Raw genomic sequence first — 14,911 nt, 5'->3', positions numbered from 1 at the left:
AAATGTAGCCTGACTTATAAGGTCCTTATTGATATCAGTGGGAATTGTGAATGTGGAGACAGAACTCTAAAATGTGTTGATTCTGTTACAGTGACTCCAACATGTGATATCTACATATGATACCCTGCACATATGATGCATCTTCTAAAGCAACACAAGCCAATGCACTCCTGCTCTTCTAGGTGTTCTATGATCTTGCTTATTTGCTAGAGTATTTCAAAGAGATACATATTGCAACTGGGATCCCGACCCTAAATTTAAAAAAAAGCTTAGTTGTGAAAAGTGGGTGAAAAGTATTCTGATCTTTGCTTAGTCCACTTCCACGAGTCACTCCTTTATTATTCAGCCCTGAGTTATGCTAAATCAGAATAAATTAATCTCTTCCAATACTGCATGTTGTACCTGTCAACATTACTGGATTCTCCATGTGGTAATCTGCAATTTCACATCTTGTTGGATCAATCAGTTATCCCTCAAGAAAACTCCATACACAGCTCATTGAAATCAGTGGAAGAAGCTGCTTTGACATCTGAAGTAGCAAACACCTGTCCTGGGCATGCTTGTAGGTAGCTACTGCTTTACAGGTACAGTATGCTGGTGCCATGTCAGAAAATAAAGAAATGCACCTCTATGATGCAGTGTAGTTTTCTGGGTTCGGTAGGTTAGTTCCTCAGCTGATGTAAATTGGTTCAACTCCATTGACTTAGATAAAGCTATTTGATTTGCACTAGCTTAGGATCTGGCCCACAGATCCTAATTTATATACAGCATTGACAGCTGGTAATTGAAAACCCTGAAATGCAACTGGCCAAATCAGTAATATATTTATTGTTATGTGCTGAGAACTTTGGAAATAAAATTTAAATGAGTCAGTGATCCTCTTTGTTGTAGGGTATGGGGAAGTGTGAAGTGGAGGGAAAAAATTTAATTTACTGGATACTTGTTTTTCCTAATTTGATAGGTGGACTGAGTATAGTGTTTTGCCATGAAAATTAATGTCTGTAGGCTAAGGCTGGGGTTTTCAAAGAATGGAAATTATACATCTAACTCTGTTAGACGTCTTTGAAAATCACACCCTAAATCCTGAAGTCTTTACACAATTTTTAACACAATTATTTATCAGGTAAAATTCCGAAGAACTTTAATGATAGTTTTGACTGAGTAAAAACTTTAAGATGTGGCCTTTTATAATTATAAATGTTGTCACTCATGGAAGACAAAGTAAAACCAAAGCTTCTGATAATGTTTTCTTTTGAATGTTTTTTGAGCACAGTATTAGTATTCAGGAACTCCGGAGTTCTAATCCCAGCTCTAGCTTTCTTTGGCTTCCTCAGACTTCCTTTGTAGCTATAGTCAAGTTATTTAACCTCTGTGAAACAGGGTTATTGTGAAGATGCTCTAGGTATCTGTGTAAGTCTCGTTGAAGATAATAAGCACTGTATTAGGGTTGACTATTGTCATAGTTATTTTCTCTTTTATATAATTACCTGTTCAGTGTCTGGCAAGTCAGGACCTACTTTACCTTTAATATTTCGTTTAGATATTGTATTTACTTGTTATACAAAATATGGTCCCAATCTTGCAGTCTGATCCCTGCATCCATACATAACCTTACTGAGGTCTTAGGAGCGGGCGGCAGCATAGAGGTTGAGATCTGCTGCATAGGATTACAAGATTGCGGTCTATATCGCCATTACAAAATTTTAGTCAGAGCTGTTGCTTACTGTGAACCTGAAGTCCATTGAGGGGCTCCCATTGATTTAATCAGGAGCTGGATCAGGATCTATATTAATACAAGGAACACCTCACTAAGGCCCTTATGCTATGAGGTACAGAATATCTCTTGAAAGGTGGGACTTCCCCCGGAGTTGACAGCCCTCAGCACCTCACGTTCCTTTTTCTGTCTGGTGCTCTAAACCAACTGAGGTAGAATTTCTAGGGGATTAGAGCCAGGAACTGGCAGTTCAGAAATCTGGATTCTTTTCTCTGCTCTGCCACTGACTCACTGTGTGACCTTTAGTCATATTTAACTATCACGTGCCTCAGTTTTCCCACCTGTAAAATGGGGGATAATAATGCTTACATCTGTAAAGCGCTTTGATCACCTTAGATGAAAGATGCTACACAAGTGCAAAGTGTTATTATTATTATTATTTATTATTTATTTATAATACCAAATGAAAATTCCTATACTGATCTTGTCTTTGCTTTTTCTGTTGGCTTGATCTTTCTTTAAATGTTTAGGGAGAATCACAGTGAAATTGAAAGACGCAGGAGAAATAAGATGACACAGTATATCACTGAGCTGTCGGACATGGTGCCCACCTGCAGTGCATTGGCCCGTAAACCTGACAAGCTGACAATTCTGCGTATGGCTGTTTCGCACATGAAGTCTATGAGGGGCACTGGAAATAAATCTACTGACGGGGCATATAAGCCTTCTTTCCTAACGGAACAGGTAGTTGCTTCATAAATGTTATTTCTTCCGGACTAAATAATCCTATTGTTTTGAGAGATGGGATAGAGAGGTCAGTAGGTTCTTCACATTGTTTTCCTTGCTTCATTAATGAGAGGCACACAATCCCAGGTGTGAACACAGACAGATTTAGAGAAAATTCAGATTTGGATCTGAACTATATGGCTAGCCCCCAACTGTAAAAACTCAGAACTGGAGAGCTTGGATCTGAACTTATGAAACTCCTCTTTAGTTTTCTTTTGGCTATAGGGAAGAAGATGTAACTGGTATTTCAAGGGAGCCCAGGTTCAGTCTTATTCACTGGAAAGTCCTCATGCCTGCTGGTACTTTTGAACCCAGAGGGCTGTAACTGACGCACTTTTGCTCTTAACAGTAAAGTTCTTACATATGTAAAGAATGGCTTGAAGCAATGCATATTTCTGTTAGACAAATACCAGCAGCTGCTGAGCTTGCAATGCTCATATCTCTGTGTACTTTTTGTGATGAGTTTGGCCCCTTTGGGGTGTCACCTGATGTGCTGGGGTGCCACTGAGACAGCCTGTTCTGCCAGCCTGGGTCCCCTTTACCTGGTCTTACTGGGTTACGTTCACAAGCCTCTTCCAGGCAAGCACACAGGCAGGGCCACACCCAGCTGGACAGAGAGACAGAGATCTGCTCTGGAAAGATTCAGCCTTAAGGGCTTGCCCCAACACTCTGGTGCCCACTCCCTTTAAGGGGGACAAACCCAAAGGTTTTATGCAATTCTCTCCCTCCCTCAATGTGGAGGGAGATATTCTCCCCCCCCCCCCTGGTAAGAAATTACATAAACTGGGTTATATTATAAACAAGCAATAAGTTTATTAACTACAAAAGGTGAATTTTAAGTGAATATAAGAGGTAACAGAACAAAGCAGATTACTGACCAAGTAAAGCAAAATACGCAAGCTAAGCTCAATATACTTAAACAGGTTACAAAATGTAAATTCTCACCCTAAATGTTCTTTTAGGCAGGTTACAAAGTTTGTGGTTCAGAGTTCCAGTTATATTTCTTTTCAGACTGGACCCCTGTCTCAGTCTGGACTCCACCCTGGCCTTCCCTTCAATTGGCTTTATCAGTCTTTCTTCTTGGGCAGACAGGCCATGGAGAGGAGTCCCGTTTGCTTTCCTCCCCACCCTTAAATGGGATTTTCATAAGGTGGGAATCCTTTGTTTCCCAAACTTGACCCCCTCACCCCCTCCCTTCCAGTGGAAATTTACAAGAACTCCCAGGTAATGTTTAGTATCAGGTGACAAGACCACCTAACTCTGTAGTATCACAAAAAGAAAAGGAGGACTTGTGGCACCTTAGAGACTAACAAATTTATTTGAGCATAAGCTTTTGTGAGCTACAGCTCACTTCATCGGATGCATTAGCTCATGAAAGCTTATGCTCAAATAAAGGTGTTAGTCTCTAAGGTGCCACAAGTACTCCTTTTCTTTTTGCGAATACAGACTAACACAGCTGCTACTCTGAAACCTGTAGTATCACAGCATCCATGAGTCAGTGGCAATATGGAGCCCCGCAGGAAAGCCAAGCCTTTTCACAGTCCATTGTCCTCACTGATGGGCCATCCGCCCTGTCTGGCTTTTCCATTGTTGTACCTGAAGCGTTAGCAGTGGGCATGACCCAAAGTAGCATAACTAAAATACAGGTACATAGTCAATATTCCTAACTTCAGATACAGAAATGATACAGGCGTACACATTGGATAATCACATTCTGTAAATTTGTATCTTGTAAGGTATCACTTTCCAATGATACCTTACAAGACCCATCTTGCATAAGGTACATCTCAGTTGTGTCTTATTCTTATCATAAGCATATTTTCATAAAGAATATGGAATGAAATGTCACACTTTTATCTTGGGTCTCTCTAAATTTGCTTCTGGGGGACAGCAAATGTTATCACTTGACTCGTCGTCTTACCTCTGTGTAAGCTTGAAAGCTTGTCTCTCTCTCTCTCACCAACAGAAGTTGGTCCAATAAAATATATCACCTCACCCGCCTAGTTACTCTTCTCTAGGGCAGACTAGTCACTTTTCATTGTATCATTTTTTATTTTTTATTTTGAGACTTACAGAATGGCTCACACATTTTTTTCTATTTCCAACTGTGTTAATATTGGATTTAAAATGGGGTCATAAATCCTTCAGAAGTTGCAGCTAATATAGAGGCAGGTGGGCCATTTTAACAAAATCATCCTGTTTTTAGTTGTGTTTCAGAAATGGATACACTGACACTGTGGTGAAAAATAAGATACATGTCAGCAGAAGCATGTAATTTATTAGCAGTATTTCTGATAGCAGTTACAGCTCTTTAAGGCAATGGTATCAGTTTACCAGACTAAGATCTCTTCCTTATCACCCAGTACCATCCACCTTCTGTTCAATTTTGTGCACTCCAACCCACAATGGAGCTTGGAATGTCCCTAAACTGTATCTTGCTATCTAAGGCTCCATTGTAGGTCAATGTGTGATATTAAATGTGAGATGTACAGTGGGTAGGCAGCAGGGTCTAGCACAGACATGCATTGTTTAGGCACCTGTCTCCACGGTAATAGTCGCAAAAGTTTGAAGCAGCAGCACCCGGAGATCCTTATTTAAGAGACTAAAATATTTAATCAAAACAATAAAGTGGACAGTGAAAAAGACTGGCTTGAGAAATCTCGTTTGTTGCTATACATGTTTCAGTTGCAACAGATTTGGGTGGGTGTTAAGAAGGGAGTCTGAGTAAACAGAAATAAAAGATAGGGCCATGTTTTTCACTCCTCATCAACCATTTTTGCACAACTGATTGCTTCCACCAAAATTGCTACACATTTTTTTTTTGATACGTGCAAAGAACAAATTGCGCACACCGGTCAAGCTGTTGGGTGACTAACGGCCCAGGTTGTGCATGCAACAGTGAGCATTATGCACACAAAAAAGGTAGGTGCTCTTTAACAGGAACACTGAGATCTGTGCATAAAAAGAGGCTGTTTGGAAACTGGCCCTTAGCATTCAAATGATTCAGGGAATGGAAAACGTCAGTAGTGACCCTCCTTTCCTATGTGGAAAAGTTCTACAGAATTTAATAGAGATTAATAATCTTTCAATAATTTTTTTTATTATGTCTTTGCTATAGATTTCTATTGGAAAGTTTAAAAAAAAACTATTAAAAGAATATCATTCCTTATGAGATTTTACAGATTTGAATAATAGCTAAAAGATCATATTACACTTCAAAAGAATCCTGTTGATTTTAATCTCTGTTAAATCCTATAGAACATTTCAATAAGGATGGAATTGCTGTATTATCTTTAGCATGTCATTTCCCCTGTCTGTGCCTTTCTTTATGATACCCACTTCAGAGGGGAGTTACGAGGCTTAGTTAATTTTTCTAAACTGCATTGAGCTCATCAGATAAAAGATGTTGTTGTAGTTACTAAGATTAACAATTTTTGTTTCATTGCAAAATGGGATGCATTGTTATATCAGTACCACATTGAAAATGTGGTTCACTTATTATTTGACCAGCCATTCAAATCACAAAAAAGTGTTGAGTTGAGGGTGATAGATGTATTCTTTAATTCTCTCTTCTTGGTGGCCTTCTAATTAAATCCTGTCTTTGCAAGGAACTGAAACATCTTATCCTTGAGGCTGCAGATGGGTTCCTGTTTGTAGTTGCAGCTGAGACCGGGAGAGTCATCTACGTATCGGATTCCGTTACTCCAGTGCTGAACCAGCCACAGTCAGAGTGGTTTGGCAGCACGCTCTATGAGCAGGTTCATCCAGACGATGTGGAAAAGCTGAGAGAGCAACTGTGTACATCTGAAAACTCTATGACAGGTCAGATATGTCTGATGTGTGCTTCCTTGTATTATGGTTCCCTTCTGAGCTCAGCTGAAGTTCAAAATCCTGATTAAAGCCTAGGTCAGTTTAGCCTTTTTTATCTATGAATAACAGCAATTCAATTCAATGAGATTAGGCTGCCATTGTTTTGCTGGCTGTGCAATGATGGTGGTAAGCTTATTCATTTATGTGTGGTGTTAGAATCTGCTCCCCACTTACTTGACTTCAGGTTTGGCTTGTAGACACTGCCCCCCTCCCCTCCTTAACTTAGCTGTACCTTCACATCTCTGGCTTACCCAGGTGTGGATTCTGCATTGTTTTCCTTCCTTACTCTCTGATCTTTTTATCTTCTTCACAAATATGTGTTTTCTTTATGCCTGTGTCTATTTTGAAACCTGAAATAATTTTCCACACTTCCGTGTTTTCTAAAAGTTTCATTTGGTCTGTTAAGAAAAAACATATGCAAAAGATTTAATGCTTGGCAGCTCAGAGTCACATGTGGCTTTTTAACAAGACATTTGCTGCTCTTAGCTAGTGTGTGATTTATAACATACTTTGTGGTTTTCTACTTTTCAATTAAAAGATGCATATCTTTATCTTGTAATTGTGGCATGTAAAGCCATCAAGGCTGAGTACCACCAATCGGAGATGTGACCTTCGTTAATAGGGCATAGGCTGTATTAGAACTAGCAAGATGGAGCTAAATCCCATTTTCACTGAAACTTGTAAACTGGAAAACCAGAATTACTTAAAGAACGTGTAGGCTTGTTCCTTTTGTCTAGCCATGCAGTATGTGTATATCTGAGGAATACTCAGGCTAAAGAAAAATACTAGAGCTGTGCAAAAACTCCAAACAAGGCAAAACTCACATGGTTTTCACTTCCTTAGGAACTCAAACTTCTGACCTTGTTTGCTGGAAGTTTTTCTGTGTTTCATAACTGAAAAGCCTGTGACCCTGTTTCAAGTGAACCTGGGCACAATTTACAGCTTCCATCTCAAAAGAGTGCCAAATTCATGGTTCCATGGGGTTTTGGAGTCATGTGGTTTTGGCAAAGATTTGCTTTATTCAAATCAGAAACTCAAAGCAAAACTCAACTGTGAAAATCCATATGGATCAAAACCAAGAGAATGTTGAGAAGAACCTGGGCAAACTGCTGAGATCCACATAGCTCTAAAACTTTGTGCTTTGTTTAATAAAAATATAGCATACACTCTCCCATTGCATATAGCACTTAATACAGAGCATTCCCTTTTAAGAAGCAATTATCCCAGAGACTCACTTAGCGCTTAGGAGTGGATCTTCAGAAGCGCCTAGCTCTGTTCAGACTGGAGCAAGGTTAGATCAATGTTGAGCACTTTTGAAAATCCAACTCTAAATATATTCATTCAGTTTTAAACTTGTGCAGCTTTTTAGCTGAACCTTCCTTTGCATGGAGAAAAAAACCTTCAAAAACTGAAAACATTTGGGGTCAAATCCTCTCCCTGAAAAAGTCCCTTTGAGCGACTAGATCAGCGTAAAGGGATTTAAATCTGCCCTCAATGGACAGCTGAGGATTCCCCAAGTCCAAAGAAATTTTATGCTGGTATAAAATCTGAATAGTTGTCCCTACACCAGCCCCTCCTGCCTCACCCCGTGGTGTAGGGGCCATGCTGGGCATGGGAAGGTGCTGAAGGCGCCGAGTCTAGTGCCAGTTACAAGCTGGTGCAGACAAGAGGAGTGCATGGGAACAAGTCTGTCGAGACGTTGTGAACCCGGTTTCTGTGTAGCGTTATAGAGAGCCAGTACTTCACCCTTCATATGGCCAGTTAAACATCTCTCCAGCCGTAAATGCATTCAGCAGCCTGATTTTTACGGGCAGTGCTGGGAATTGCATGTACACATTAGACATGTACTGTCACACGCGCACACACCATTTATGTGCATCTCAGAAAAAAAACCAATCTTTCAGGGTGTCTCTGGGATCTTAACTAGAGTTTGTATAAGATTAGTCTAATTGTTTTCCTGTATTCCCATCTGTCTGTAGCCATCTGCTGTCTCTTGTCGTATACTTAAATTATAAACTCTTTGGAGCAGGGACTATTAGCGCAGTGTGGTCCTGGTCCATGATTGGGGTTCCTTGGAGCTCTGATAATACAAAGAATTAATGCTACTGCTAATAGTCTAAAGTAAGTGACAATCCTTGTCAAATGTTCTTATGCTGCAGTTTGAGTCTTTCTTTTTAAAAGAAGACACCACTAGTGAGATTTACATACTGTAGTGTTAGTACAGACAGCAACAAACAAACTCTTGAAATTCAGTTTTAAAGTTAAGTAGTTTGATTCTGCAGTCTACCATAAACTAAAATTAGGTATACTCCTTTCAGACTGTCAGATCAGTTTCAATCCATTTGTAAGACGGTATGCTATGGTGCTCCAGCAGCCATTTTATTGTCCCTTGATCTCGCTCATCCGATGAAGTGAGCTGTAGCTCATGAAAGCTTATGCTCAAATAAATTTGTTAGTCTGTAGGGTGCCACAAGTCCTCCTTTTCTTTTTGCGAATACAGACTAACACGGCTGCTACTCTGAAACCTCTCTGAGTAGTGTGGCCATATATATTCCAAAGTGCACCACACCTAATCTACGCAGTAAGACACCACCCTTTCTCTAGCATGAGCCATGCTGAATTCAGCAGCAGGTTGTAACTTCTACATCAGTGTAATGAAATAGTGTAGGTAAATGAATTAATTAATTTTTTTTTTTTAAAGAACCACGGAGAGAAGTGTTTGCCTCAAGCTAGTATTTATCAAACCATTTGGGCAGTCCCTAAGCCACACTCTGTTTTCCAAGATTACTGTTTTATACAGAACAATGCAAGGCTTGAAAGAGAAGCAAACTGCAAGCCAGCCAGCTGCTTGTTTGATTTTTTCTGCTAAAAGTACGGTTCACCACAGGCAGCAGGAAAATCCCACATCCTTCCATGGTCACCAGCTGTTGAGCAGAGGGGCCACACAGGGAAACAAGGGGATTTTTCAGGTGAAAGTTCAGTTTAGAAAAGTTATGATTTTTAATATTCTCCCCCCTTCTAAGTGTACATTTCCTCATCCCTGTAAAATAACCTTTTCACCTGTTGAGGTTTGGGAACAGACACCACAGAATTCCACAGAAGCAACTTTTACTGTCCTGTATCAGATCACATGGCATAAGCCTCTGGTATGTACATGGCACCAGGATATGAATGCTCAGTATTATTATTACATTGCTCTGACTTTCCCAGTTAGCCCCTACTGTTAGTGATCCCTGGACACAGAGAGGCTGTTGCACATTGTGAGCATTTCTGGGTCTACCATTGGCAAGTACGATGTACAGACAGTGAGAGAGTAAGCTCTTTCTCGCATTTCTGCACCCAAAGATGAAATAAATGAGGGTGAGACTGGGACATGGATGCACAATCCCATGGACCTAAACTATTGATGCTGTCTGCCCAGAGGTAGTGAAAGGCGGCTTCCATCCTGATCCCATGCGAAGAGGAGCAATGTGCAGTGATTTCACTGAAGGACGGTGAATGTGATACAAAGAAGTTGTCTTACTGTTCACGACACACGACGAGACTCCTCAGAAAGCCAATGACAGTCTGAGGAGAAAACCAAGGCCCAAACCAAACTATGCTGGGCTTCACATCTGGGACATCAGCCTGGTCCCTGGCCAGAAAGTGCCTTCCAGCAGAAGGGGATTCTGAAACCAGGATCCAATCTGCCCAGCTGCATCTTCTCTCCATTACTGTGAGGGCAAGCGCAGCCTCATCCTTGCGTACCTGTGCCTCCCTCATGTGCATCATGGAATCTGTACTGTTAGCACTAAATGTGACTAGCAAATATCTTGTGTGGAGTCACTAGGGAAAACAGAGAGGACATGAGATTTCTGTAGTGTTGAGTTTTTAACCTGGTCTAAGTTAGATCCTGCAGCAGTTTAAAGGCATGAAGTTGCAGAGAAAAGTGGGGACTTTCCACCTATGTTTTAGATGACTAGTGACTTCTTCTCAGTGGTTGAGATGGCAGGTATGGAAGAGATAAGTGTGACTAGAAACACACACTTACTCAGCCCTTGATTCACTTTGTCAGGTCAGTGGTGGTATTTTACAGTCTTCCAAACCATGGGAGGGCAGTGGGCTTGTTGCTGATCATGTAGGCACATAACTATATGCAAAGGCTCATTAATGTAATGGTATTAGAGCTGCTACAGATATTGTAGCAATGGGCATAATAGAAGTGTCTAATTAAATAGGAAAAAACAAGTCCTAGAGGTAAAGAGGGTCATCTTCCCTTTTTGCACTTCATTTTCCTAGAGTTAGTTGAGTGCTGTATCTATTTTTGGCTAAAGGGAAAATGGTTGATTTCTATGTTGTTTCATACCCATGGAGATTTTTGGGGGGGGGGGGTCTGGGGATGGAACAGTTGTCTGCGTGTTTACTGTAGGGTAATTGATAACACATTGTAGCACCAAGAAAGTACGGATCAAGATGAGCTAGGAAAGGCGAGGACTGAAATGTGATAGTGACAAACAGTGCTCCTAAAGAAGGTGTTTACATGTGCTAGATGGGTGAGTACATTCTGAGAAGGGAAGAAATTCAGGAGAATAATCAAAGAATTTTTCTTTTTTGTTCTTACAAGTATCCAAACAGGAAAAATGACTCTTAATTTAAAACCTAGTTGGTCAGAACTGTGCTCTTGGAGAGTTGTAGTTGATGATACTGTACGGACGCAGGGGACTGTACTATCTGATTCCGATGTGGGATCAGGGACTACGTTTGTAGTATGTTCATATAGCACATAGCGTAATGGGACCCAGATCCTCACTGCGATTGTTTGCTATTGTAATAATGCAGGGGGAATCCTCAATTAGCCAGTTAAATTGTCTGTAAGGGGGATGAGATTCTTATCCTCTGAGACTCTAGCACAGGGGTGGACAAACTTTTTGGCCTGAGGGCTGCATCTGGGTATGGAAATTGTATGGCGGCCCATGAATGCCCGGTGGGGGAGGGGGACTCTATGGAGTGTAGCATGGGGGGGCTCTGTAAGGGATGTTACCGAGGTGGAGGGAGGGCGGGTTCATGGGGTGTGGTGTGGGGAGGGGCTCTACGGGGATGGTATCGGGATTCCTTGGGGTCCTGCTGGCAGTGACACCAAGGTGGCACCCTAGCTGGGACGGGTGCAGCCCCTGGGTGGTTTCAAGACTTTTGGGGGGGGGGCATAGGAGACCAGGAAGGGATTGGGCGCACTGATGCTTGGGGGGGGGCTGCCATGTAGGGGTGGGGTTCCAATCCCGGAAAGAGCGCAGTGAAGGCACACCTGCACAGTGTGGCTCTGTGCCAGAAGATGGTGCTCATCAAGGGAATTGTGAGTCGGGGGCTGGGGGATGCCGGGCGGGCTGAGTGGGGCAAGCCCCCGACCCCACTCCCTGGCGGGAGCTTGAGGGCCAAATAAAAACGTCTGACTGGCCGGAAGTGGCCCGCAGGCTGTAGTTTGCCCACTCCTGCTCTAGAAGCCACATTGAAGTCCTTTAAAGCTAGAGGGATTACTGTCTAAAAATATCCATATGGAGATAAAAGGTTACTGCCTCTTTGGAGGCATTTTAATAGAGAGAATTTCTCTAACCATATTCCACTTGTTGGTCATTTGGTCTGAAAGGGATGCAAACTGATACGTTCAGTGCATTGGCATCGCAGAATGAGCACTGAAGTTTGTGCCTCACAATTCTTCCAATATGAGATTCACGGGGATAGCTGGAGGAAGTATGGACGAGTAGACTGAGGAGCCTGGCCATCTATTCCTATTCCTAAATTTGGCTCCAAACTTGTGAGAGAAGAAGGGGAGAGAAAATCAGAAAAATACTAATAATGGCATTTTGTTTTTGAAAAATAAAATTTGTGTGCTTAAAGTTTTTTTTTTTTTTTTTAACTTTAGGAGATCAGATCCTGAGCTGTGCATTATGTTTCATAAAAGAGGCAGTTCCCCTTTATAAAATATTCAAGACTTTTAAATACACTGGGTGCCAATGTTCTGCCAAGACTTTAATATAAACTCCACTTGCTTTTAACTTAAAAGGAGGTTTTGAATGATGCTTTTCAATCCAAGTAACTCACTCATCAGCACTCAGTTTGGTATATAGCAAAGTTGAGATGCAAAGTAGCTATTGTTCATGTTCAGTAATATCTTTTCCAAGAAAAACTAAAGGAAGAATTCTGCTCCCCGTCAACACTTGCAGCTCCGTTTGTTGCAGCATCAGATTAGCATAAACTTCCAGGTGATATCAAAGTGAATCAAGGGCAGTCTGTGATCCTACTTAATTGTTTTAGGGCTAAATTTACAGCCTGTCTAAAAGACCGTCTCTCCCATATTTGTGTTCAAAACTACACCTATAAAATTGGGTGTACTCCCATCGTGAGCACCTGAACTGGTTGCATACACCAGATGTGTATCCAATCTTGCACATATCAGTTCTACAGAGAAAAATGATACTATCCAGATATCCAGACGCTGGAATTAAATATTAGGCTGATATAATGTTTTTATTTAAAAGGTGGTAGGTGGGTGGGAGAATACACCAAAACTGAGTAGGCCCCATTCTTTCAGAATGAGGCTAACTCTGATCTCTCATTAGTGTAAATCAGGAATAGAACTTTGTGAAGGTCAGTGGAGTTATATCAAAATCAAGCTCATGGTTTGAAATATTTCGTTTTATGAATCATTGATTTGAGTTGCAGGAAAACAAAATATCAAAACCAGAAACTTTTGCACTCATGATTTAACAGTGATTAAGTGAATTTGGTTGCTAACTTTTGCTCAGAGAACTCATGTGCCAAGTTTAATCTTGGCACTAAATTTTATAACTAGAAGTAGGGCTTCATAACGAAAACAATGACAGACTCTTTAGCTATAGGTGACCTGACAGGTGCCTTTATAGAATTAAAGAAAATATTTTCTATGACAGCTTTTCACAAAAATGTTTCTTTAGTATTGTGGAAGTTTATTTGGGGGATAGACGTATGGCTTGGGGAACCTGCCTTACAGATTCTGGAATGGCAAGTTTACCATATGATGATGGCTTCAATAGAAGCATTCCTTTTCAACTGGACATGAAATTGAATATGATTCTGTTACCTGGCTTGCGTGCGCATCTGTAGGCAGTCCTGGTGTTGTAGACAGAGTCAGATTGTGAAAATAAAAAAGCTAAATAGTGGCAAAATCAACAGAAGAATACTGTTTGCTAGAAGGCCAACAGAGAGGTGGTAAGAAAGATGTTTTGCACGGTACTGAACACATGGTCAGTGCTCAACAGACAGTAAATAACACCATCTGAGAGAGAAATTCAGGAATAAGTATTCCCTTTTAGAGAGAAAAGGTGGGTGAGGTAATATCTTTTATTAGATCAACTTCTGTAAAGTTTAAACTTTACCTTACCTCCTCTCTGTTGGCCTTCTAGCAAACAGTATTCTTCTGTTGATTTTGCCATTATTTAGATTTTAAGTTTAAGCTTTCAGTTATGTTACCTCACCCACCTTGTCTCTCTAAATATCTGGGGACCGTCATGGCTACAACAATGCTACATATTCTTCTTTAGATCAAATACTTTTTTTCTGAAAACTTGTGTCAGGACTTTGTGTCAGCTCCTTTTTCTACTTAGTGTCATCTTTCCTGCTCTGTCTTCTGGCTTTGTACACCTATTTTCCTTTCCCCAAACAACAATGTGTGAATGCAGATGTGGATGTTGTGCATGTTCCTGTTTGTAGACTCTGACTTGATCCAATTCCACTGATGTCAATGGAGAGATTCCTGCTTACTTAAAGGAGAGTTGGGTGAGACACCTATTCAGTTGCCTGTGGCAAAGTGGGGAAGTACATTTGGAGACCCCCTTGAAGCTGTTTGAAAGCTGTTTGTTCATGCTGGAAAATCCCATTTTGTTTACCCTCTCATGGTACCATGCCAATAGTAATAAAAAATAATGATCCATGAATGAAAATGAAAGTCAGTGAACACATCCGCTGAAAACAAAATTTAAAAAGTTTAATTTACAGGATGTTTCCTACCATAACTAGAAGGGATCTTCTCTTGGTCCAGTGATAGTTTAGAATTGGCTCATATTCTTTGGCAATACAAACTAGCCTGCTAAAAAGAAACTCCAATGCTTAAAATTTAGAGGAAGCAAAAAGTTTTCTACTAGAAAGTACAACATGGTGGGTGCCCTTGAATGTCTTCTTTGAATGTTATGGGAATTAGAAGTGGCTCCAGAGATGGACTCCCTTTTGGGTTTTATCTGGTGTGGCCAAAGATAAAGCTTTTCTAGATTTCCTTCTGCTTTTAAGTGTCACATTGATGTTAGGGAAACGCCTTAAAGGAACCAAGTTCTGTTCTGGTCAGATAAACATGCTATTGTAGAGATTGTAAGACAATCAGCTAAATCAAAAGCGGTATTGAAGCTGCTTTGGGAATCTCTTCTGTATCATTTGGTACCGTGGAGTACATGTTTATCAGGGCTGGTTCCGTACCAGAGAGGTGGTATAATGCTGGCAGCGTGTAATCTTGTTTCTAGGGACAATGGTTTATTTCCT

At 40.8% G+C, this 14,911-nt stretch overlaps 1 protein-coding gene across 1 annotated transcript in view; it reads left to right on the top strand.

Annotated features, from left to right (window-relative positions):
- The window catches only part of ARNT2 (aryl hydrocarbon receptor nuclear translocator 2), a 100,525-nt gene that overhangs the window by 12,211 nt on the left and 73,403 nt on the right, over positions 1-14,911 (top strand). The window contains exons 3-4 of the mRNA XM_077828006.1: positions 2,245-2,458; positions 6,109-6,322. Of these exons, the coding sequence (XP_077684132.1) occupies positions 2,245-2,458; positions 6,109-6,322 (428 nt within the window). The remainder of the gene's footprint in view (positions 1-2,244; positions 2,459-6,108; positions 6,323-14,911) is intronic.

Source organism: Eretmochelys imbricata, chromosome 10 (assembly GCF_965152235.1).
Source record: "Eretmochelys imbricata isolate rEreImb1 chromosome 10, rEreImb1.hap1, whole genome shotgun sequence".
NCBI lineage: Eukaryota > Metazoa > Chordata > Testudines > Cheloniidae > Eretmochelys > Eretmochelys imbricata.
The sequence above is the reverse complement of the archived record's forward strand: the minus strand, read 5'-3'. Positions and strand labels throughout refer to the sequence as shown.